Here is a 27,061-nt window from a genome sequence, read left to right as displayed (position 1 = left end):
TTAATACAAAGCTTAAGGGGCTTCTTTTATTTAAATATAATGTAAGACTGTTATCAAGCAGTACAAGTATCATTACATAACAACAATGGTCCCTCATCTTCAGATGGGGAGAGATAGGATGCCCCTTGAGAGTATCTAATCCTCCTTTGTTCATAATAACTTCTAGGGCAAAAAAAGGGGGAACAAGAAAACCTTCCAAACCCTGTTTTACTTTTCAGAAAGCTTAAAATGCTGGGATCGGATGCATGTTCCCAAATAAAGGAGTAAATAAGAGGAAGAAGACCTGAGCACACTGTGGGAAAAAAAGAAAAAGTAAAGGAGAAAATAAAGTGGGACTGCCCAGAACACACCTGGTCCTTTTCGTTTCAAAAAGGCCGGAGCATAAACCAAAGCGGCAGACATATGAGCCAGAGAGTGGGAAAGAGAGAGGGCTGCAGTTTTTACCTTATGAAAGGGCTTTCTATGGTAGTTATTGGGCAAGAGAGGTGGACGATTGTATACCTATTTAAGGAGGGATGGCTAGCTTATTTCAAAATGAAAAAGTCGGCCATATATAAAAGATCATATGAACACAGGGACAATGACCGGGAGTGGATCGGATAATGGAACCTTCAAGAATTGGAAGCGAAGTTCTTATCTGAGAAAGATATATGGGGAAATTAAATTCCAAGGAGTATAATGACTTCGGAAAACATACCGGGGTTCATGAAATTTGATCCGGAGTGTGAAGAAATAGGTTTGGGTTCCTGCTTCAGCTTGAACCAAGGCTCTCACTGCCGTGACCCATACTACTGCTACTGCTTGAAGGAGCAGAACTCTGACCCAAGAGTTGGACATGCAGCTGTGGAACTGAGCCACCACCCTTTGAGAAAATCGAACCAACTGAGCCACTTGATGTGTTGTCCGATGAAGATGGCATTCTGGTTGAGAAAGAATCCTTGCTGGACCCGGCCATGAATTCTGTCCGCAGCTCTGAGGATGAGGATGATGGAGCCAGTTTAGCCATTGAAAACCCAACGGGGTATGGAGCAACTGGCATATCGGCAAGAGAAGATGCAGATGGGCTGTAACTCAGTGTTCCCATTGGATGATCAAACTTGCAAGTTGGCCCAAACTTACATATCCCATTTTGTGCATAGAAACTGCAAGGGCGGGCCCCCTGTTTGCCAAATCAAAAGATGGGTTACAAAGATGGCTTGCAACTAATCAATTTTAAAAACAAAACTATCAAGTACAAACAATTACCCAGAACCAAGTCAACAAAGATAAAAGTAAAAGCTCCAAACCAGTGAATTCTCTTCATTCAAGCAGTGTGAACAGTACAAATTGGAACTCATGAAGCTTACTGGCCATTTGTGGCGTTCTCAATACAAAAGACTTGGGTGAAGCAGAGAGAAAAGTCATGCAGCTAGGATGGGAGGTCTCAGAATAAGGGTAGTGGGTATACTATCACGGTCTCAATTATTCTTATAACAACTCAACATTAAGAGAAAATATTCGATTAGGTATAACAATGAAAAACTTTGCAGTCATCCATGTTGGCTTCTGACCTAGAACATATACTTCAAAAAATTCATAGGTGGCCATTACAGTTAGAATCACAGTCTGTGAACCATTTATGTGAGCTTTTCGGGAACCATCAGGTACAATGAATGTTGTAGATGCTTGTGCATCAGGATATAAATTAGTGTCCTCACAGTCCGTCCAAGCGGGTCCATGGTTTGATGATCGAGACCGTTGTTCAGATGGTTCCTAATCCTACCATGAATGACAGATCCCCAAAAGCATCCTTAATTGGAAGATTCTAACCCTTCGATAAGTGGACAACAAATAGAAAGCTAGGAAAAGAATACAGCAATTGTTCAAAAGGAAAATAGGGGGGTTTTGGTGCCAACAGTAACCCTTTCCCTATTTATGAAGTTGGAGTTGATAAGGGGAGGGGGTGGGAATGTACCTCATGCCATGCCACCGTGGGATGAAAGCATATATTCACATGCATGTGTATAGGTATATAGACAATAATGCAAGTCACTTGAGAAACATGTAGCTGTGGAAGAATGACAAGTTGTTCATTTAATCAAAGCCCAAACTAGTAACGGATTCATGAAGCCATCATCTGAATGATGATAAGCCTGATCCTAATGTAGATGAAGACCATATTGTGTGTGAGGCTCATTATTTAATATGCATGAAATGCCAGACATGACTAAAATAATTTACATGGACAATAAAGCAAATAACTCATCAATGTGATGATACTCATTAGTGCATAAAGTGAGGATCATGGCTGGCATGATGTCTCCAGCGATGCAAACAATCTAGAAAATGAAGGCCATGAGTCCATGACCATTCAACCCTTCAATGACGGTTCCAATCACTGAGCTAATTAGCATGTCCCAAAATGGTGAAAAGAAGATGCCACAACCAATGAAGTCACCAACCCAATTATCCACCTGACAGTGGAAAGCCATCGAAATAAACCCAATAAAGCTCTTACACACGAAAATGAGCATTTCAAAATAGAGCCATTAAAGGCCCATTATTCTTCAAAATAAGAGCCATGCAGATAGTATACTCCACAGCATAGAAACACATCAGATTCCCAAGCCAGGATAAAGGAGGTGAGCCAATGACATGCCAGCAGCCAGCAGCCAAACTTTTGCTAAGCAACATTCAGAGACAAGTCCATTTAGCTAGGGCACGAGTATGATGGTGATGCTGATGCTGATGACAGCCATGCAGGTAATGTTGGCTTGAACACTGTGGAAAACATTGGGAGCAGGATTGTGCTTAAATCCTATATCATGTGTGCGTTGAAGGGAATCACAAAATTCAACTGATGGACAAACAAACTTCTCCCTTCCCATGGGGTCTTAACCATTTTCTTAGGGATATTTGACGTCTTTCTATGACTGCACAGTTTTACACAATACCACAAACCCCATCGAAGCAAACTCCAACACTTGAATCTTTTCTTTCTTCTTCTATTCGTCGAAGAAAAAGCTATGCTCTTTCATCTGCTGGGAAGCTGGCCTTTTTGGACTTGATTGAATACTGTTGAAGATCAATCACTTTAATACTAAAGTCTTTCATTCATCCATTCAGAAATGCCTAGAAGAAGAAGAAGAAGAAGAAATTTATCTTGAGCCCTTAATTATAGATAGGGGAGCATGAACGTAGGAATAAATAGGCATGCATGTGGAACTATACTTGAATTATGTGGCTGCGAGAATTTTATTTTATTCTATTTTCCTTTAGAAAGTAACTGAAATTTTATTGCTAAAAAAGCTGGATACAAGATCCGAGGAAAACAGGGAAAAGCTCCAAGAAACAAGAACCATAGCAAACTAAGCAAAGGCCCAGAGCTTGGAAACAAGGGGAGCCTACAACAGGTTAAACAAATCGTTTAACTGAGGCAAAAGGCTCATCTTTACCGCACCAGATTGGGCCACTCATACCCGAACTAGTAAGCCGACATTCCACAGAATGTCAATGATATTGTGGCTCATTCAATAATCGATCCTTTGACTTTCTCGATCAAAGCCTCTGGTTGCGAAGAATTTGACTCCATATATTTCCAAAAGTGTCCTTTATCGAGCTTCTTTATTTGGATTCACCAATTAACAAACAATCTAGCAACAAGCAGTCTTCCTATTGCAGCAAATATCTTCTATGATTGCCTCAAAAACTGTCGACAATCCATCTCCTCTTCACTTTTTTATTTATAAGCAACGGATTCCATTAAAGAAAGGCAAAAGGGAAACCTTATGCATTGAGGCAATGGATAGGAGTCTACAATATACAAATAACCCCAGATCACACCTTGGCAAAGAAATCAACCAAGGAATTGGCTTCTCTGCGAACAAGATCAAAAGAAGGCAAAAAATGAGACACCAATCCTTTAATTTCACTATAAGAAATTGTTGCTTCCATTAAGATGGCCCAGACCCACAATATTGCACTCTTAGGGTCACCTTTGATGATGATCCTGGGATGATCCACAGGACCTTTGATAAGTTTCAGACCAGTAATTAATGCTTCCAGCTCGGTTGATTAGTGCCAACTCTGAAGCAGCCTAGAGAAAATGAAGATGATTATGCCTTGATCATCTTGGATCATCCCACCCACACTGGACTGCCCTGGGTTTCCCTTTGAAATACCACCAACATTGAGCCCCTTCATCTAATGACACCACCTGGTATCCAAACTACACCCTATGCTATATTTGCCAGCAATGAGCCCTTTGTTCGTCCCCAAATCTCCACCAACACTTAGACAAGAGGACCCAATTCTTTTCACGACCTTTCATGAATTCTTTGATGCCTATGCCCCCTTTGGATTTGGACTGTCACACCTTGACCCAACTCAAAAGATGGAATTTGCATCTTCTCCTTCCCGTAGGAAATCCCTTTGGATCTTCTCAACTCCCAAGCCTCTTACCACCACCAAAATTTTAAAGATGGTAGAGATGATGGGCCAGAAGATTCGCAAACGTTGACTTTACAAGAGTGATTCAGCCACCTAGAGAAAGGAATGAATTTTCCATGAAACCAATTTCCACGATCAGATCCACATGGGCTTGACCATCGGGTTAGCCCAAGCGGCAATCCTAGATACTTTATGGAAGAGACTCAACAATTCAACACCTCTGCCAGCAGGATGGTAAACAGGTGCCCAGCTTTGTGGGAACCCGAGGGATGCAACCTGATCTATATGGGTCTGGTTTTACTTCTGAAGTCGTTTAAATAATCAGTCAGGTTCATCTTTCAACCAAAAAAAAAATGGTCATGTTCAGTTCCACCACCTTAGGCCCATTTTAAAATCTGGTCAGGCTAGGTACCCGATAAACTTTAATACTAACACCATAAAAATTAACATTATATTAATATCATGCTCTTTGCATTACACGCGCACGCGCGCACACACACACATATGTCATGCTCTCTACAAAGGAAAAATAAGATAAGATAAGATAAAATGAAAATCTCAAAAAATCTTGATTATCTCAAACTTCAAGCAAGATTTCTCAGATTTAATAGATTGAGAAGCTCGCAATTTCAAAGGCACTAGATTTCAAACATTAAATCTCACAGGAAAGAAAAAGAGTTGCATATATTCGTTTCTTTTTTATTAGTAATTTTATTCAACTCCTCTGCTGGCGGTATATTCTTGAGAGAGAGAGAGAGAGAGAGAGAGAGAGAGAGAGGATGAAGTGAAGAGTAATAAAACTGCTCTGTTTCATTCTCTATACTTCCTGAGGCACTACATCAGCGTTTTCTTATGCTGCCAACAGGAAATTATTTGATTCTCTGCAGAGATGATTGATATAAAGGCATTCGGCAAACATGCACATAACATGCATGAACTCAAATTAAACCATCCAAATAGCATTGATCATTGTAGACATGTCATCATTCCAAAATCAGTATGGATTGAAAGATTCTAGTCTTTGATTAGTGGAAATCCTCACAGTAACCTGCCATTAAATGTCCATCAATTGTCCATTTAACTAGGTAAAATTTTTGGTTTATGGCCAATTTAGTAGGACCCATGATTTGAATGGTTTGATTTATGGCACTTTTATAGCACGTGTTTACAGTTTGTTTGTGCCAGCATATCAACCATCACACTTTGTGGGAGCATCAAAGTTTCTCCTTCCAACTTTATGACAAAAAGAGGTGTTGCCTGAGAGAAGGGGTGTAAAGTGGGTGATGACACCTGAGTTCATTTTGCATTTGGCGCAACTTAGGATCACCAGCATGTGTTGCTCCATTGGGGTCCAAATGATCAAATGTTCCGATGTCAGAACCATTGTTCAAGGGGACCCTCTGCATGGGGTTGAATGCACATGTGTGTGGTAGGGGTTGTAGGAGGATAAAAGGGGTTGCGGAAACAAAGTTGCATACACGCTCACTTGAAACAAACACCCATGTCTCATAGACAAGTTACTATCTATGAAGTGCGTGTGAAAAGAAGAACAACAAGAAGAAGAAAGCTATATCACAAAGCCTCCAACAGCTGTTGGAGGTCCACGTCTCTCTCTTATCTCACTCTTTTATGAAGTCTTACACTCTTTCTTTATCACCTTTTTGCCTTTTCTAGAGAGGTGGTGCAGAGAGGTAATTAGCCCATGGCCAATCAATACTCGACATGTGACATCTGGTGGCATTTGAAGAGGCATGTGGCAACTACAAGTCATGTGTTGCCACATAGTGAGGTGGCCCAATGAGATGCAAATAGTAATGCAAGACATGAAATTCAAATATGATGTGCAAGAATTCAAGCTTAAGATCACATTAGTTCAGAAACAACTACACAAATTCCATATCCCACATGAAAGTCCAAACATTCAATTAAGGGGAATCTATGTGAGTCCAGGTCTACACAGGCTAGGGCTGGAACAATAAAAATTATAAGTCAAACGATACTCAAAGGGAAATAGAATTCAGCCACACATGCATAGTAATCAGCTCTTAATCCAAGAGATTCCCCAATTTCAATTCGAGGAACGCTAGGATGAGCAAAAATGGGAAACAAATTATGGATAATGTAAACTAGAACTAGGGTTATGAAACTAGGTAAGAAAAAGAAAAAGAGAAGGAAATCCTGAACCTGGAATAGATCCCGTGTGCAAGCAGCGGGGCAAGGTACCGGCGCACGTGCGCAGTAGGGGGCCGCACGTGTGGAGGGGGCCCGAATCCCAAAAGAGACTTCTTGGCCTTGGTCGGCCAGGGGGGTCTCCAAACCCTCCAAATTTGATGGCGATCTGACGTACGGTTGAGGCACGGTGCTCCGTCGAAGTTTCAGCCCTCCTACGGGGCCAGATTCTGAAAACTGGCTGTAGAAAGACAAACAGCTGCAAAACAAGTGGTTTTGAGGCGAAGATGATTGACGGATGGATGAAATAAGATGGAGGGGTGGATTGGGATAAACGTGGCTTTGCACTACGGTAGTTAGCCCTTCAAAAAGAGAGGGCTTCGCACCCACTTGAATTTTTTCACAAATTAAAAACTCAGAGAGAAAAAAAAAAAACTGCGGGAATTTTTATTAAACTTAAATTAATCAAAAGAACTACAAGGGATGCCTATTTATAGGGAAAACCCTATACCTCAAAACTCGAGCCATGTGCGCAACCTATTGCTTGGTGATTAAGTAAACCAAAATAAAAACTAATCAAAGAAATACAAAGCGTTCATGATATTCTAAATAATATAAATAATCAAAATCTAAAATATGAAATCAATCCGACTAGTGGGCCCCGATCATGAGATTCGATGATGGGCTTTACTTGATTATCGGGCCCACTCTAATGAACAAAACTCTGTCTTCTAAGTAGGAGGCCCTCCCTTGACGTCGTCATCGAGCCAGATCAACGGTGGGGCCCTCCCTCTCCTTCCGTACATGCGTGCGCGTGATATCTCCATTAATTCTCCCCAGCTGCGAAGATTTCGCCACTGGCGAAATTCCTAAACCACTTCAAGATATCAAGATCAAGTCTCTGAAGCTCTTCAGTGAGCCACATGCTGTCTGAAGCTGGGCGTGACTTCCATTTAACCAGGTACTTCTAAATCCTACTGTCCGACGTTGAAACTATCTGTTGATCCATGATATCCTCTATTTCCTCTCCAGGCGTGTGAAGGTTAGGTATAGGAGGTAGAGACTTGGAAGAAGGGTCAGAAAGAGTAGGTGTGAGAGGTAGAGGCTGGGAAAATGGGTTAGGACAGGTAGGTATGGGATGTAGAGGCTGAAAAAATAGGTCGAGAAGGGTAGGTATGGGAGGTAAAGGCTGAAAAAATGGGTTAGGATGGGTAGGTATGGGACGTAGAGGCTAAAAAAATGAGTCGAGAATGGGTAGGTATGGGAGTTAGAGGCTGGGAAAATGGATTGGAACAGGTAGGTATGGGACATAAAGGCTGGGAAAATTGGTCGAGAATGGTAGGTATGGGAGTTAGAGGCTGGGAAGATGGGTCGGGAGGGGGCCATGGATGAAGGGATAAATCTGGGTAATCAGAATGAGTGGGCGAAAAGCCGGAAAAAGTATCAGTGGTCCCCTGAAAAGTAAATAGATCCTCCACATTGAATGCAGAACTAATTCCCATGGAAGGTAGAAGATCTACCTCATATGCATTGAGACCGCTTCGTTTTATAATTTTGAAGGGTCCAGCGTTACGCGCGTATAACTTACGAACGGCCTTCGGAGGATACCGCTCGGGCCTGATGCGGACCATCACAGTCCCCAATATTGAATTCTTTGAAATGTTCATGCTGGTCTGCAGAAAATTTGTAATGTTCATTACTAGTAGTGATCTTCTGCCTGATTTCTTGATGTCATGAATGAATGTGATGTGCAAAAGACTCTGCAGGATCTGACCACCTATGGAAGAGTGACATAGGAACAAGATCAATAGGTTCTCCAGGTTTATAACCAGTAACGACTTCATAACGACTGAGACCTGTGGACCTATCGACAGAACTATTAAATGCAAATTCGACTGTAGGTATAATGGTGTCCCATGTTCTGGTGTGCTCTATCTCCCTCCTAGGGGGAGACTCATCTGGTAGATCATCAGGACAGACATCACGAAACTCATCCACTACCGGAATTGCCTTAGTGGGTAACTCTACACTAGCCTCTGGTGCACTCGCTCCAACCATAAGGTCGCACATGTTTTACCCCTCAAAATAATGATCTTAATGTCCCTCATAGGGTGGGTGCACGGGTGCACGCCCATAACTAATTCCTTGTCCAACTCCATTCATTGGTTTATCCTCCTGGCCACCTGCCTGAGATTGAACATCTACCCCAATGGGGGGTTGTCCCGACGGAGGCCTTTAGTTGGGTAATGCGCACATCAAATTGATCAAAGCATTAGTCTATATGTTGTTCCAAGTGCTTACCCACAAACTTGATCGGCTGGGATAGTTTGTTTAGTGACTGTAGCAGTTGTTCCATGTTTAGAGTAGGATGCAAATCAAAAACATGCCTCATACGTGTGGGCATACACTTGCTTACTCCACCTAAGGACTTTCTATGACGACTACATGCAACTAGATAAGGACTATATGATGCTATGAGACTCTATATGAGGGAAACTATGTAGTGTTACTAAAATCCAGCATCATAGTTGGCGAAATACAGGAATAACAAAAAGTTACAGCAATGTGAATTGCTTACTCCCTGCTAACAGAAATTTTAGCAACTAATATCAGGGACTACGGACTTCTAAACAGCTATATGTGATGAAACTGGATGCATGAAGGACTCAAACAAACTAACCCTAAACATGTAATGTATTCCCCTACAAGAACCCTAAGCTCTGATACCAAATTTGATGTAGGACATGAAATTCAAATATGATGTGTAAGAATTTAAGCTTAAGATCACATTAGTTCAGAAACAACTACACAAATTCCATATCCCACATGAAAGTCCAAACATTTAATTAAGGGGAATCTATGCGGGTCCAGGCCTACACAGGCTAGGGCTGGAACAATAAAAATTATAAGCCCAACGATACTCAAAGGGAAATAGAATTCAGCCACATATGCATAGTAATTAGCTCCTAATCCAAAGGATTCCCCAATTTCAATTTGAGGAACCCTAGGATGAGAAAAAAGAATAAACAAATTATGGATAATGCAAACTAGGACTAAGGTTATGAAACTAGGTAAGAAAAAGGAAAAGAGAAGGAAATCCTGAACCTAGAACAGATCCCGCGTGCAGGCAATGGGGCAGGGTACCGGCGCACGTGTACAGTAGGGGGCCGCATGTGTGGAGGAGGCCCAAATCCTAAAAGGGACTTCTTGGCCTTGGTCGGCTAAGGGGTCTCCAAACCCTCCAAATTTGATGGCAATCCGACATACAGTTGAGGCGCGGTGCTCCGTCGAAGTTTCAGCCCTCTTGTAGGGCCAGATTCTAAAAACTGGCTGTCAAAAGACAAACAGCTGTAAAACAAGTGGATTTGAGGCAAACATAATCGACGGATGGATGAAATAAGATGGAGGAGCGGATTGGGATAAACGTGGCTTCACACCACGGTAGTTAGCCCTTCGAAAAGGGAGGGCTTCGCATCCACTTGAATTTAGCCTTTCGAAAAGGGAGAACTTTGCATCCACTTGAATTTTTCCACAACTCAGAAACTCAGGGAGTAGAAAAAAAAAATTTGCAAGAATTTTTATTAAACTTGAATGAATCAAAAGAACTACAAGGGGTACCTATTTATAGGGAAAACCCTATATCTCAAAACTCGCACCATATGCGCAACCTATTACTTGGCGATTAAGTAAACCAAAATAAAAACTAATAAAAGAAATCTAAAGCGTTCATGATATTCTAAATAACATAAATAATCAAAACCTAAAATATGAAATTAATCCGACTAGTGGGCCCCGATCATAAGATCTCATGATGGGCTTTACTTGATTATCAGGCCCACTCTAATAAACCAAAACTTCGTCTTCTAACTAGGAGGCCCTCCCTAGAAGTCGTCATCGAGCCAGATCAACGGTGGGGCCCTCCCTCTCCTTCCGTACGTGCATAGGAGGCGGCGTGCGCATGTGCGCGTGATGTCCCCATCAGTCTCACAAATGAGGAAGTATACATGTGAAGTTTGTGAGATGTCCAAACATCGTAGATCAACTTTCTCACCAAGTTTAAATAAGTTTGTTCCCATTCCACGTTGTTTACTAAGATGTATGGGGACCAGCTCACGTTGTATCAGTAGAGGTGGCTACCAATATTTTATTTCTTTGATAGATGGTTGCTCTCGCTGCACCTTATTATATCTTATGAAGACTCATGATGAAATACCACATTTTTTTTAAAAATAATCATAAATGGTACTCACCTAGTTCCATAAGAATATCAAAATATTCAATCAAACAATCCCAAGAATACTTTAAAGGCGCAGTGCGAGATTATTTGGAAGAGTACGGGATGATACATCAAAGCTCTTCTCGATACACTCCTTAGCAGAATGGAGTGGTTGAACAAAAAAAATAGCCACCTCCTGGAAGTTACTCAAGTCTCTTGACAGGAATGCACGTTAGCATTTATTAGGCGGATGCAATTCTTACAACTGCATATCAGGTTCTTTGATCAACCTGCTTTCATTGTTCCACCTTGTGTCTTTGGGTAGGTGGGTGTTTCATTCGTGTCTCGGGTCCAAATCAGATCAAGTTAGACCTAAAAGCCATTTGGTGTGTATTTCTAAGTCATCCTGCCACACAAAAGGGATACAAGTGCTTTAATCCTGTGTCTGGAAACGGTTTGCACTATGGATGTCACCTTTTTCTAAATTCATGCCTTTCTTCTCTAATAATCTTGCCTCTCTTTAGGGGGAGCTAGGTGAGTTGGAAGAGAGGTGTCCTCCTTCTATTTGTCATGTCCTTGTTCCTCGCAGTCCATCGGTTATTGCCCCAATTCATAGAGGGCATCCTATTAATACAAGTGCTTTAATCCTGTGTCTGGAGATGGGTTGTCACTATGGATGTCACCTTTTCTAAATTCATGCCTTTCTTCTCTAAGAATCTTGCCTCTCTTTACGGAGAGTTGGGTGAGTTGGAAGAGAGGCATCCTCCTCCCATTTGTCCTGTCCTTGTTCTTCGCAGTCCATCGGTTGTTGCCCTAGTTCATCTGGGGCATCCTATTAATACTACTACTGATATTGATACAACCCAACACTCACAGGCAAAGGAATTACGAGTATATATCGAGAAACCCACTCACTAATTATGATTCCTTGGAACCAAGTAATGTTTCTCCTTTATCTGTTCATCCTTCTTCTGATGATAGTCCTCACCAAGGTGTTCCGTAACGGTAACGGTGGCCATAATGGCCACCACTGTTACCTTTACGATATGGGGCATAACGGCTGTTACGGCCCAGTAACGACCGTTACGGTCTCTCTTTTTTTCTCTTTTTTTTAAATGGAAAAAAAAAAAAAAAAAAAAACCCTGAAAAACATGTATCTGCCCCGTAATGTTGATTAAAAAGTATGAAAAACCGGTATATGTCCCGTAATAGACCATTACAGGGCTATTATGACCTTTTATAGGGGCTGTAATGTGGCATTAACAGCAATTATGGGTCATTTATTCCCATAACGGTTGTTACAGGCATTACGACCCCATAACATGTAACAGTTGCCACCATTACCTTATGTAACAGCCTTTACGACACACCATGGTTACGGGGCATAACGACCATTACTCCCGTAATAGTCGAAAAACGGCCACTTTTTTTTCTATTTAAATCCATTTTTCTCCCCCTTTTTTTTACTTTTCTCATTCCAAAAACTCTCTTTAGATCATTTTACAATATATTTCGACCACACTTAATATAGTTTTTAATATTAAAATCGTAGATTGAAGTAGGGGTGTACATCGAGTCGAACCGAGTCGAGCTGGCCTCAGCTCGACTCGGCTCGAACACTGGCTCATCTCAGCTCGAACTCGGCTCGGCTCGGTCCTCGAGCCTGACTGGCCAGCTCGGCTCGGTTCAGTCAACAGCTCGGGCAAAGTTCGAGCCGAGTTCGCCATTGAGGCATTTCCATAAACACCTGAACTGCAACTTCAAAAACCCACTGTTTTACAAACAAAGGCAATGGTTTTACAGGTGTTTTATCAAACACCTTCTAAGTAACATAAAACCCCAAGAGAGAGAGAGAGAGAGAGAGAAGGTATTTGTTTAATGTACATACCTTGCTTGCCACCGGCCAAACCTTCCTTACCACCAGCGAAACCTTCCTTGCAACCAGCCACATCTCGTTGAGTCATTTTATCAAACAGTTGGTGAGCAACATCAATGGCAAAGTAACTAAGTCACCAAACTGGTTCGATCCGAGTTCGATTCGAGCTGGATTCAATCCGAGTTGAGTCAAGCTCGAACTCATTTTCAAGCTCAAAAAATCAGCTCGACTCGGCTCGAACTCAGCTTCAAACTGAGTCGAGTCGAGCTTTTTCGAGTCGAGCGAGCTAACCGAGCTAGCTTGGTTTGTGTACACCCCTAGATTGAAATGATTTGAGAAAGCTCTGATGACCTTTTTTTTTTTCAAAAAATTGAAAAAGTAGTATTTATGCAAATTTTCTTATTTCTAGTTTTAATGCTTTATTGTAATGTGCAAACATTAGATACATATAATCATGTTCACAAATTCCCTAAACAGCCTGATACAACACTCTCAGCAAAGAGTGGACCGTTACACTACCATAAATATGTTCAAAACAAAAAATGAATACATATTTGGAATATTTACATTATTCTTGATTTTCTAAATATTTTTTCAAAATTTTTCGAGCGAAAGAAAATTTTCAACCGTTACGGTGGTCGTAACCACCGTTACAACCCGTACCGGTAATGGTGGTAACCATTACGGCCACCGTTACCGATATGGAATACCTTGCTCGTAATAGCCTTTACGGCTACCGTAACGGCCGATTCGGACCCAAAAAATCAATTGCCCCGCTTCACCCCTGTTTCGCGTAACGGTCATGGCCGTTACCTATACGTATCGGCCTTTACGGGCATATCATAACAGATATGGAACACCTTGTGAATCCAAAGTACAAGTTCTATACAGTTCCTTCCCCTGTGTTTGCCTTTTGAAATCATGGTATCAAGTTCATCCCGATTCTCACTCTTGGAACAATCTATTGAGCCTTTCTATGAGCCATTATAAGATATTCCCAAGTGTTGCACCCCTTTAACTACAAGCTCCCTATCCCTCTCCCCCATTTCCTTTTTGTTTTCAACACCTTCCAATTGCAATATTTGCGAGTTTTACAAATGTCAACTGAACTTCCATCAAATTCCACTTATATCAACCAAAGGGTTTTTAATGCAGGGGCATTTTTACACTGAGCTCGAGTGGGGTAGCTTGTGGGATGTGAGGACACACTGGGGGGCAGCCCATGTGAGGCAGGTGGCTTATGTGAGGTGGGTGGCTTGTGTGAGGCGGTACCCATGTGATTTGGGGCCCACGAGGGGGTTTCAGCCGAGGTCCTAACCCATGAGATGTGGGGCTTAGGCTATGAGATCAAGGGATTGATTCACCATACTCTAACAATTCGAGCTTTTAGAGCAAGTGGTTAATTGTCCTGAATCAAATTGGTATCAGAGCAGGAGGTCTCAGGTTCGAGACTCCTCACCAAGGGTGATTAATGTAGGGGCATTTTCACACCAGGCTCGAGTGGGGTAGCCTGTGGGATGCGGGGACACTCGGGGTGGGCGGCCCGTGTGAGGTGGGTGGTTCATGTGAGACGGGCCCCACCCGTGTGAAGCGGGTGGCTCATTGTACTTTTGTTCCTAAAAGCTATACCATAAGCAATTCAATCTATCCTTGATCACAGACTTTTCACTCCTAAAGTGACGATCTTACTAGTGATTCCAATATCTCCACTGCTTACTCCGATTAATTTTTCTCAACCTCTTTGACTCTCGCAAGAACATCATGCACAGAATTACCAATCATAATTTTACCTCCATTTACATGTCCTTGGCCTTCATTCTCATTAACAAGAACTTGGCCATCCAAATTAAATAAGTCAGGTAAACATTCTTGTTAAAGATAGATTGATATCATCCTACATTTGCTCTATAGGAAAAAAGCTTTCGTCATTGAGTTGGATAGACTGCGAGGACACGCCATGTATGAGTTTTCTGAAAATTGGTTTTTTAGCTAAAGCAATCAGGCAAGCATTAAGCCCACGAAATTAAGTGCAAGGTCACAATATCATGAGAGTTTTGACAAGTACTTCTCGGCAATATTCTTTGAAATTTGAAAACCATAAGATATTTCATGTCCTTCATGGATGATTTCTCTTGTTATACTTGGTTCATCTCAAGAAGAATGGTGATGAAGTACCAAACATTATTAGAAAAAGATCCATAAGATGGTACTCACACATTTTGACAAAAATATCAAAATATTTCCATCAGATTATGTGTGAGAATACTTTGAAGACTCATTGTGAGCATACTTGGCCGAGTATGGGATGATACATCGAAGTTCTTGCCCGTACACTCAACAAAAATGGAGTCGCCAAGTGGAAAAATCATCATCTGCTTGAAGTTACTTGGAGTCTCTTGACGGGGATGAATGTGCCAAAACGTTTTTGGGCGGATGCAATTCTTGCAGCTGCATATCTTCTTAACTGTATGCAATCTAGGGTCTTGAACTTAAAATCTCCTTATTCAAGTTCTCTATCTAGATCAGCATATGTTCCTTGTTCCTCCTTAGGTCTTTGGAAGTGTGTATGTTTTATTCATGTCTTGGGACCAAACCGGACCAAATCATATCCAAAAGCCAGTTAGGGTGTTTCGAGGTTATTCTACCACTCAAAAAGGATACAAGTGTTTTGATCTTGTGTTTGAGAAAACGGTTTGTGACTGTGGATATCACCTTCTTTTTTTAAAAATTCATGCCTTTCTTTTTTAGTAAGCCTGCCTCTTTTCAATGGAAACTTAGTGAGAAGGAAGAAAGGCATCTTTCTCTAGCTTGTCCTCTTCTTGTTCATATTCCTTGCAGTCCATCAACTGATGCCTCAAGTAATTCAAAATATCCTATTAATACTACTACTGATACGACGAAGGAACTCCAAGTAAATTCAAGAGGCCATAAAGGGGTGAGCACTGAGAAACATCCACCTCCTGATTTTGATTCCTCATAACCAAGTAATATGTGTCCTTCATCCATGACATCTATCTCCTACCTATAATTCTTTCTTGTCTTCAATTTCTCTTGTGCTTTTGTCTACCAAATTCCAAGATGTGGTTTCCCATCCAAAGTGGCATAAGGCTATGATGGAAGAGACAAGGGCTTTGATTTTAAAAAAAGGCACGTGAGAACTAGTAGACTTCCCTAAAAAAAGCCAATAGATTGCAAATGGATCTTCACAGTGAAACACAAGGCAGATGGATCCATTGAAATATATAAACCAGACTCGTTGCTAAAGGGCTTACTCAGACCTATGGGATTGTGACGCAGGGGAGGACGTGAGGTCGAGCACTGTCTTCCTCAAGAGGATAACTATTCCGAATCCACGGAACTTCTCTGGACTCCTCACAGAGACTTCTCGAATCCACGAGGAAAGAAAGCAGAAAATAGAAATAAATTCTAATAAATTCGAAATTGATTGATGAATGATTAAAAACGAGTTCACAACCCTTTAAATAAGGGTATCAAGCAATGGGAAAGAAATCATAATCAAACTACAACTCAAACTCCTAGAATCCGCGACTTACTATAAATAGTAAACTTACTATTTATAGACGGTCGTGATGTCTACTAGTGCGCAAGGTTTTCGGCCAAAAATAGTAAGTGTCCTATTTGGCTTCACCAAACCGTTCCCTTAATTATTCTAAGCTCTTTTCACGTTGGGCGCAACTCCTAAAGCCCAACGGATGAAGAGTTATAATCAAACTAAAACTTACTATTTATAGTAAAAACGAAATTAAAACAGGGAAACGACCATCAATCAAGGGGTTTTTCGCAATTCCGGGCTGCGCAACCCGGCGTAGCTGGGTTGGTTGGCTAAAGTAGCTCGTTCTACCCCAAAATCATATATTTTACGTCAGCTAACTCATCCCGGATTGCGAGATACGCCCGATCTAAGGTCCGATGGTCCGGATCACTTCTGTCGTCGACCGGGCCTTTTCTGATCCATCTTAGCCATGAAACTGTCCGCGACTCGCTCTACATCAGATTGACTATAAGGAAAATTTTGCTTCAATAGACAAAATGAACTCCATACAAGTATTGTTGTCCCTTGCTGCCTTTTTTGGTGGCCTCTTTATCAACTAGATGTGAAAAATGCATTCCTTCATAGAGACTTAAAGTAGGAAGGATATATGGCTCCTCCACCCAGTTTCAGATTTCCCAACGATGAAGGAAAAGTTTGTCAGTTAAAGAATATTTATGAACTTAAACAATCCCCTCGAGCTTAGTTCCAGAGGTTCGGTCAGTCTGTGAAGAGGACTAGTTATGCCCAAAGTCACACTGATCACACTCTCTCTATAATGCAACGAGGACAGTTGACGACTGCTGTGATTGTTTGTGGATGATATTGTTGTGGTGACAAGAAATGATTCCCAGGAAATTAAAGACCTGAAGGAATTTCTGGCAAAAGAATAAAGGTACCTTCATCTTTTAGAGAAAGTATACTATGGACTTGTCGAAAGACACTGGTAAGCTAGGTGACCATCCGATAGAATCTCCCATTGATCCTGATCATAAGCTGAGCCAAAGTTTTTTTTTTTTTTTTTTTGAACAGGGAAATATGTTTCAGAGACTGGTTGGCCAATTACTCTATCTATCACATACTCAACCTAATATAGCATTTGCAATAAGTGTGGTGAGTCAGCTCCCCACTTGGAGGTTGTAGAAAGGATCTTGAGATAAGGAAACAGGCTATAGTGGCTAAGTCTAGTGCAAAAGCAAAATACAGGGCCATGGCACATGGTGTAGCAGAGTTATTGTGGTAAAAATTCTGTTACGATACAGGACTTCAGAATTATGGCAAGTTCTCCTATTAAGCTATTCTATGATAACTGATAACAAGGCAACTATCAATATTGCTCAAAATCTAACCCAGCATGATCGTACCAAAGACATTGAAGTTGGCAAGCACTTCATCTGTGAGCAAGTTCTCTCAAAATCTGTCTACCATTTATAACAATTGAGAATCAACTTGTTAATAGACAAAGTTCGAGTGTGTTCTCAGCAAGCTTAACATGATAAATATATATAGCTAGCTTGAGGAGTGTTGAGATACAGAGTTATGAGGGTGGTTGTGTAATAAAACAATCTTGAGGTGTGTGTGTATATGTAATTTTATATAAAAACTTTAATAAATTATGGGTAGAGGGCTGATGCACTAAGTCTCTCTACTCTTCTAATCTCTCCTTACCTTGATCCCTCATCTTCTACCCCTCTTTCATCCTATCTTAATTGCCAAACCCTACCGGCATTGATGAAAGAATGATGCATGTCCCTTGCATTAGACGTCAAAACACCTTTCCAGGTGTCAATTGTTTGCCATAATACTCAATCGTGGTACATTCATCAATTGTCACTTTGAAGCCATCCTCAACCACCATTTCCCTCGAGTTAACCAACTCATCATCTTCAAACCCCATTTTATCAAGGTCCCATTACAATGACACCGGCACTTTACCTTTCTCCAACATCCATGACTACAACCAAGCTAAGGGCACCAATTCCCCCTTTTCCACAGAGCAGCAATATGCCCCATTTTTAAAAGAGAGATCACCTGTGTTGGATTCAAGAGTGTCTCCGGTCAATAGACGGGTCTTCTTGAAATGAACCAAATATGAATTTCTTCTACCCTATACAATCAGATAACCACAAAAATTGTTAGGACTTAGCATCTTCAACTTCACCCTACTGCAATAGAAAAGAGTCATTGCTGTAATAACAAGGATCGATATCCAAAACCAACCCAATGGCCACTCCAAAGGATTCAAGGTATCTTTAGTGCAAGCATGCAATGGAATACCTCTAAAGAATACCCAAACCTCTCAAAAATTATCTCTCAAGTCCTCCTACCACAACAGCAGGGACTGAAGAGGGCTTGGATCCAGAATTCCAACTTACGACATTTAAACAGTTTCAACCTGAGAAGCTTGCACAATACAAGCTCTATTCTTGGACCACTTTGACCTTCACAACTCCTTTAATCCCCCAAACGGAGTTGGGCCATTGCTCTAGCTCTCCAATGAAAATTTTGTATAGGTCCACCAACAACTTTTGGAGCCATATTTACAAGTCTTGATTAGCCCCTCGTCAACTCCAATTAATTTGATACTGCAAAATCATGGGTACTGCTCTTCTCTTTCAGTGTAACTGGGAGATAAGGTTTCTTTATCAGATCGACCATCTCTCCCTACCACGACTAGAGAAACAGAGTTCCTAACTTTCTCGGTTCCTCCTCCCATTCCTTCGAGTTTCAAGCAGTCTTTCAATGGTCAAGCACATCTAGGCCATATTTAGCAAAGTCAACCTTCAACCTGTGACCAACAATCTAGCGACCATTCAAGCCAGCAATAGCATTAATGGCCTCCACCTGTTTTGCAAACCTTACAAAAGCAAAGCCCTTGTCAAAACCTACATCTCAACATATCAGGACAATAGCTTCAATAAACTTCCCAAAGCTACTGACGTGCCAATAGAACTCCACTTCATTCCAATCTTTCAACAATCTTCTACTTCACTCAAATCCTGTGATCCCACTAAAACCCCAGTTCGACTAGCCTTTAACCACATTTGATTAGTTTGGTCACTCGCTTCAACATGCAGATTTTATCCGCATCACTTTTACATGGATTTTCAAGTATAATAAAAACACTATTTATGATGGTTAAACACTTTCATAAGTGAAACAGATCAAAGTAGGACTAAAACCACTAGTGAGATGGCCCAAGGCCCGAGGAAGGGTAAAGAGTAAAGGCTCAAGATGCACCTATTTCCTATTTTGGGTCTTCTACTGGATCCATGTGCGTATATACCCAAGTGTTAAGTTTGTGGAGCCTTCATACTTACATGTTAACAAGTTTTCATCTTTTTCATGATTTAACAATGGAATCGGAGACGCTTAAAAAAATGGAATGGGGGAGATGATGAAGTGTCAGCAACCTATAATAGATCCCCCCCCCCCCAAAAAAAATGCAAGAATGCAAGTTTTTGAAGGATTTGGAAGGGAATTTTTTATTTTTTATTTTTTTTACAACATCATCATGGGGAGCCCACACATCAACATGACCACCACCACCACCTCTATAGCCTTATCCCATCTATTCAGTGTCGGCTTTATGAATCCTATTTTGCCAATCATATTTGAAACAAGAATTCTCATGATTGTTTGGCAAAAATTCTAAAATCATCTGCCCACTAGACGTCAACACTTGTCCTTTAATTGGGCTTGGAACTGGCTAGCACATCACTTCCAAGAAAAGTTTCAATGAGGGTCTCACATGTGGGTTGAAAAGGTATTCTAAAATGCTATGTGCTATTGATTTTCTAGATAACTTTGGTGGAATCCAGAGTTTCCATGAGTTGTTGCAATGCTTTTGCCTTTCATTTATCTTCAAACCCATCATTTCATGCTAGAACCAAGCACCCTCAAATGGTTAATCACTTGAACGAGACAAAATGTGACTACACAAGATATCAAAAGCCAAAACTCCATGTGGCATTAGAGGATCAAGTTGCAAATCTCAATGAGACCCCCTCTAAAGAAGGACAATATTAGCTTTGTCAAGAGCTCTAAACATACAAACATAGCAAACAGGCTAAAGTATAAGTGTTTATTGCTATGCGAGTGCACGACAGAGGTATGCATTACGTAGTTGACAAATTTGACCACAACAATTGTGTTTAGGGTGGTCATGTAGGGGCAATGTGAGCTATGGACATCAAAATGGTGTTACACAATATAGAGGAGATGCCTTTGAGAAAAACCCATAATTCCTTAGATATATATCCCTAAGCAAATGAAATTGCAGGAGGTATGAAGCCAAAAATGAATGATAACTCTCTGCTATCCAAGGTTCTAAATATCAGGATTAGAGGGATATAGGCTAGGCCCAAAAGTGATACAATACAGGGCTTACCAGACCATATCAAACAAAACAAGTCCATATCAGCCAATATTTTCTTCTTTGGCCCAAAAAGTTCTGAAATTTTATCAAGAAAATAAGAAAAAATGTGAAACACGAGAATACATCTTAGTGTTTTTACCATGTTTTCGATGGTGTATCAGATGACCATTTTTTTATAAGAATGTTATATGTCATCTTTACTTGTAGAAACTCAACCAAATAGGCCCTAATCAAACACAAATCAAGCATGACTTGGTGGATCAAGCATCATTGCATTTAATACTACAAAAGCAAAATGAAAAATGAAAAAAAAAAAAGCAATAGCTTGCCCCTCCTTTCAATTTTCCCCAAAATGTCCATTCTACTTCCATTTTCTTTACCAGCCAATACATCCATTCCATTTTCTTTACCAGCCAATACAGCCATTATGATTTGATTCATCAAATCCCACTCAAAACTTGTGTTTTGATCCCCAAAATAAGCCTAAATCTATTATAAAATGAACTTCTAAGACTATTCCATAGTTGTTTTGTTTTGACGGGTAGCTAGAAACTTTATTAACCAAAAGCAAAATGGGGGATGCAAAACGATCATGACAAGTCATCCAGCTAATACAAAGAAGAGGATCCCCCAGCTGCCCTAACAAGCTTCTAACGGGCTCCAAATGAAAGCACAATCAGCCCTAGCACATTCCATGACCAACCACCTGACCTTGTAAAACACTTAATTTGGACTCCAGGATTTGGCGTTGAAGGTCCTAACACTGCACTCCGACCAAATCGACCAAGTGATAGACAAAAGAACCAAACACCATATATTCCTTTTCTTCCCACCCTGACTAGCAAAGTGCCACATAGACAACAAATCCACAAGCTTGAGAGGCATAACCAACTAACTTCCACTAGTGCGAAGAACCTATCCCACACTTTCCTAGAAAATGTGTAATGCAAGAAGAGGTAGTCCACATTTTCTCATCTTCCAAGCATAGGATAAATCCATCAAAATAAAGTGGTGAAAAAATGAAAAGATTTGGGGCAATTTTTTTTAAAGGGAGCAGTTATGGTTGTTTTAGCTTGTTTTGGACTCATAGAGACATGTCTTAGTTGATAGATACAACATATTGTTGTTGAATCAGACAAGTTCAACCCTGCATCACGTAACAGGGGTGACCAATACAGCAATACGATTAAGGCCAATAAGGCCATATAGTAACCAGTACTCAAAACCGCATCGTTATACTTGATGCAACATTGCTATAACTCATACATTAAAATGTTTATGGGACATAGGCTAAAGTTGTAATTTTGCTACATTCCTTTTCCGTATTATTATGAGAACAAGAATGATACCTGCTTGCAAGGTTGCACATAACATTTGATTAATTTAACTTTGAATAAAATCGTAACTTTGCTACATTCTTTTTTCATGTCATTATGTGAACAAGTGTGACGTATGATTGCAAGGTTTTTTTTTTTGAAACGGACATAATTGCAAGGTTGCACACAACTTTTGATGATTTTTCTTTTTTAGTAACTTTAGATAAACTAAATTCTTTTTTTTTTTTTTATGATAAACTAAATTCAACCACTCAATAGAAAAATAAAGACAAAGTCTACAGTATGCCAGACCACTAGTGCATTATATTTTCTTAAGAAGGATTATAAAAGCAATTTATGCAGCATCCCAGGCAATAGTGCATTATAATGCTTGGATGATTGCATAAATTTCTCATTTTCACTTCCAAGAAGGGTTGATGTTGAAATGGACATTAGCTACTTTAGAGCTGGAGCTGGGAAGAAGCAAAAATAAGATGAAAGGTGAGTACCGGACGCAGAGGGAGGCCAATGGGGCTGAGGGCACAAGTTGTTTTCGGCAAACTCCACTCCGGGGGATGATGGTATCTACACGTGGAACCATATTTACAATCCCCCGTTCTCATGTAGAATTGGCACTCAGGTTGGCCAGGCCTTTCTGGAAACATGTGTTCCTTCTGACTACTACTTGAAGGTCCCGCAACAGAAGATATTGGTGAATAAGGTCCTTGGTATGCGGGTGCTGAAGGAGATAACTGATGTGTTAACCCGTACATTGACCCTGTTCCAACAGAGTGTTGTGTACCAGGGGATGCTACTGGGCTTACAGGTGGCTGCTTCACACCAAATGATAGAAAATTAAGGAACGCCAACAATTTGAACATTTTCCATATCCCATATAAATAAATAAAAGATTCCAAAGCAAGAGTTCTACCAACCGGATAAGTGCTCCAACCCGGAATTGGAACCATCCCTGGAGAAAACATCAAAGCACCATAAGGCCCTTGAACATACGAACCAGGTATTAGCGGCGGCCGCGCAACTTGCCAGCTGGCCACTCCTCCATATTGAGGAGGAGAAGGAACTGAAGGAGACTGCACCGTCGGATAAAATGCAGGTGCAGGTGCTGGCATTGATAAGCCAGTTGGTTGTGGATGATGGAATTTACAGGTTACACCGAACTTGCACTGACCAGTTTTCACGTAGTAGGAACACTCTTTCTCACCCTGCGCAAATAAGATCATCACTTAAATCCCATCATAAGCTAATTGAGACCCATGTATCTCAAGATTGAAACAACAGATCTCCAAATGAAATCTTCCTTAATAACCACAAAAGAAATCCAACAATGGAAAGTGTGCGAAACAAAACAGTGAAACATAAATGCATGGTGACAAATGGAATGAATCCAAACCGGACGTAGTGGGTATCCATAATAATTTAATGACACTGGGCTTGCTGGTCCCCCTCCATATCTTGGGTGGTGGAACTTGCACGAAGCACCGAATTTGCATGACCCGGTCTTCATAAAGAACTGCAAATTAGAAAAGAAGAAAAATAATGATTAGAAAGAATGGAATCGTGGGTATCCGTCAAATTAGCCGGTCATCATCATAGTTTAAAATCTCATCCAATACATATGAATTCTCCATTCTAATGATAGGATGTGAAAGATGCATTTATTACATTTACAGCTCTATTTGGGGAATTTCGTGACAGTATACAAAATGTCATGCCTAACCTCCGACACACATTTGGTTTAGGAGCCAGCCAGTACGTGATTCTAAATCAAGGCCATCATGCATCAACAACCCAATCATAATTGCATTCCTAGCTTTCAAGCCCAACATGAAAGAAACACAGTTGTGATTTGGAGCCTAGACCAATTTGGTCACTTCCACTCTATTGAACTTATAATTCAAACTCAATGTTTGTGAGTCCAAACACAGCCCAGCCAAAAGTAGAGTAGAATTCCATGGTTCCACATTGTTATTCACTCAAAACTTCCATCAAACAAAAAAGGGCACCTGGCATAGAGGTTGGCCAACCCGTTCTGGATATTCCCCTCCACCTCTTAAAACTCCACCAACCTGACAAAGATATACACATTGCACATTTCATTAAACAAATAATAATAATAATAATACACCATTGATATCAAAAGTGCAAATCTTACACCCAAGAAGTATGCTAGATTCAAATTGACCAATTACGACAATGAGAGGAACTTACAAGTTCAAAAAGTACTAATGACTTCCACATGTCAATTCATGGGGGACGGGATTCTATATGCACATTCAAAACAGGATTGCTGGAGAATTCCCACTTCATATGCATAAAGACGCACATTCACCTGAATTACTGTGTGGGGTCCATCACTATTCAGTACACAATCTCCGGTGTATCAATGTGAAAACATGATCCTTTGCCGATGTTGATTCAAAGTAATTAAGCATTCCAAGCATCCCAACACCGAATTTCATAACAGAGTGCAGATCAAACCCCGCCTTCAATTAAGCAATTAGATTAGGGATCAAGGACTTACCGAGCTACGATCACGGGGATGATTGAAGCGGCACCGGACACCATACCCACAGAATCCAGTCCGCATATAGTAGATGCAGTCGGGCTCGCCAGGCCGCTCCGGGTACGAATCCCGCCCCCCCAAATTCATCTGCTGCCACATGGATTCTGAGCAATGCGATTAAAAATCAGCACCAAGGAAACCAAATAAACCCTAAATTCATCAAAAATCGAAACTAAACCAGAATGCAATGCGGGAGGGGTCGTTAGCTCACCTTCGAGCCCCGCCTCGGGGGCCGGAGAGTTCCAGTCCGATGCGGCGGGATCGGAGACGGACCGTTCCATCGAAGGCCGATTCGGTCCGTACATCTGTTCCATGGCGGGGTGGAATTTGGAGGGAGGGGAGAGGAGGTGGAAGGATGTTGTGAACGGTGATAGAAGGTCGGATCGGAGGGAGGGAAGGAGAAGAATGGAGGAGAACGGACGGTCGAGATCTCTCTCTCTTTCTCTCTCGTCTTCTTCTTCTCGCTTTCTCTGTTTTCTCTTTCTCCTCTCTCTCTCTCTCTCTCTCTCCCCCGTTTTCAAAGCGTGGGATCTTTTTCGGCTCTTTCTCGGCCCTTTTTCGTCTGTTTGTTTTTATATACCCGCCAAACAAAAGAAAAGGTTGTATTAAATAAAGGGGTCTCAAGGCTCGAAAACAATTAAAAATTCCGATGGGAATGGAATGACTTTGAAAAATGGCCTTCGTTTTCTCACCAATAACGAAATTGCCCCTGGCTTTTCCATGCGTGACCTTCTGCCTGTTCTTCGATCTGCCATTTGAACTTCAGTCGGTGGAAATCGTTTTGTACTCGCCTCTCGCACGTGCAAAATTATCTCACGTGAGAAATATCTAAGCCGCTCGTACGCTGGTTCTGCCGTGTGGATTAATTGGATTCGAAATCCGTGTGGGATAGTAACTACGCCAGTCGCGAGTGGATCAAAAGAATGGACGGTTAAAAGAAGCTTATTGATGTCCGCATTTGATATATACGTGAATAAGATGAGATTTTTTAGTAGAGAGCATCTTCTTAGAGGTTCACACGTGATGAACGGGTTGGATCTTGCACGTGTTTTTAATCGAGTGCATGTGGCGGACAAGTGGGTAGACTGCGGTTCGCCTCGCATTCCTCTCTTCGCGCATGAGAAATTGTAGGGTCTGCTGGTGCGTAAATCAAAGCGTGAATTTTGTCCCAATGCAACAGTCCGTACGGACGCGGATTGCGTCCTACCCCGCCCGTCTCCAGCTGGGAACGAGCAGGAGCTTTGAGTTGCCACCGTGATGTATGGATCTTATCCACACTGTCCATACATTTTCTCGTATAATTTTAGTGTAAAATTCCAAATATGAGGCAAATCCAATGGTCAAGCGGACCACACAACAGGAAGCAACGGTGATAATGATTTTCACCGTTGAAAATTTTCTAGGACCCACCGTAATGTTTATTTTCCATCCAACCTATTAATAAAGTTACATAAACCTTGATGAAGAGAAAAAAAAAATATCAGCTCCATCCAAAACTTCTATGGCCTCAAGAAGTTTTCAACGGTATGAATTTAATCCCCATTGTGTAGTCCATTTAAGCATTATATATGCCTCATTTTTGTTATAATATTTAAAATGATACAAAAAAATGGATGGACGGTGTGGATAATACTCATACATCATGGTGGTCCCTCAAAGCTCCTGTCCGTTCCCAGCTGGAGACCAGCGGGGTAGGACGCAATCCTCGTCCAGTCCGTACAAGGCGCGTTCGATCATGGTAAGGTGATCCAGACCGTTGACATGATAAGCATCGAAATCTACCAGATTGGATGGTTCCAGCCGTCCGACGTTCGTTGTTTTCTTGACCATTGATCAAAGGCTTTGGAGCGGTTATGGGGGCATTGCATCCATGATGGGGCCACGGGCCCACTTTCACAGACACTCTGGCGTATGTTCAACCAATCCAGACCATCCAAATTTCTGGAACCTGTATAGATGGATCATATCCTGAAAATTGCATGGTGGATGATCCTAGCCTTGCAATTGTGGGCCCTGCAATGAACGGTTAAAAACGGATTTTCAAGTGGTCCAAATTCAGGGGATAAACTACATAAGGTCATCTGAACGGTGTGATTTTCAGGTATGCTCGCTGACCTGGATAGGCACGTGATATGCCACGTGTTTGGGGACTGAGCTGCCACGATCGAGTTACGACAGCCCTTTATCTTGCGGACCATGGTCCACTAAAAGTAGGGCCCAGATGAGTCACCTTAATCTCGCGCGTTCAGACAGCGAGCAGCCATAGCACTGGCAGTGGCGCGTTGACAGAAGGCCCTTTCAGCTTCTTTGAAGGCTAGGGAGATATTTAATGATCTGTCACGGCGTCATGGTTGATACACAGCCCTCAGAATTGTCCACGTGGCATACAATGACTCGAATTAAACTGTTACCAAATATGGACAGGTCATCAACCCACAAATAAATTCGAACAATCTTAAATAAGACTATTTTTTCACCCCATCATCCAATGAATGTCCACCAATCTACCAATTAAATAATGTAACTATTATAAATTTTGGTTTA

General features: G+C 41.3%; 1 protein-coding gene across 3 annotated transcripts; it reads right to left on the bottom strand.

Moving 5' to 3' along the window:
• On the bottom strand, window positions 1–25,084 carry LOC131230340 (zinc finger CCCH domain-containing protein 32-like). Of its 3 annotated transcripts, none has more exons than XM_058226211.1 (7): window positions 24,729–25,084; window positions 24,476–24,621; window positions 23,958–24,020; window positions 23,345–23,464; window positions 22,869–23,156; window positions 22,443–22,766; window positions 1–1,159 (listed from the first exon to the last, which is right to left on the bottom strand). In XM_058226211.1, the coding sequence occupies exons 1-7, from the start codon at window positions 24,829–24,831 to the stop codon at window positions 752–754; spliced, it is 1,452 nt and encodes a 483-aa protein (XP_058082194.1). In that variant the 5' UTR covers window positions 24,832–25,084; the 3' UTR covers window positions 1–751. The 3 variants fall into 3 exon arrangements, with proteins under 3 accessions (XP_058082194.1, XP_058082195.1, XP_058082196.1); XM_058226212.1 differs by having other exon boundaries at window positions 22,443–22,763; window positions 24,729–25,083; XM_058226213.1 differs by lacking the exon at window positions 22,443–22,766.
• Between the last annotated feature and the right edge of the window lie 1,977 nt (window positions 25,085–27,061).

Source organism: Magnolia sinica, chromosome 17 (genome assembly GCF_029962835.1).
Source record: "Magnolia sinica isolate HGM2019 chromosome 17, MsV1, whole genome shotgun sequence".
Classification (NCBI taxonomy): Eukaryota; Viridiplantae; Streptophyta; class Magnoliopsida; order Magnoliales; family Magnoliaceae; genus Magnolia; species Magnolia sinica.
The sequence above is the reverse complement of the archived record's forward strand: the minus strand, read 5'-3'. Positions and strand labels throughout refer to the sequence as shown.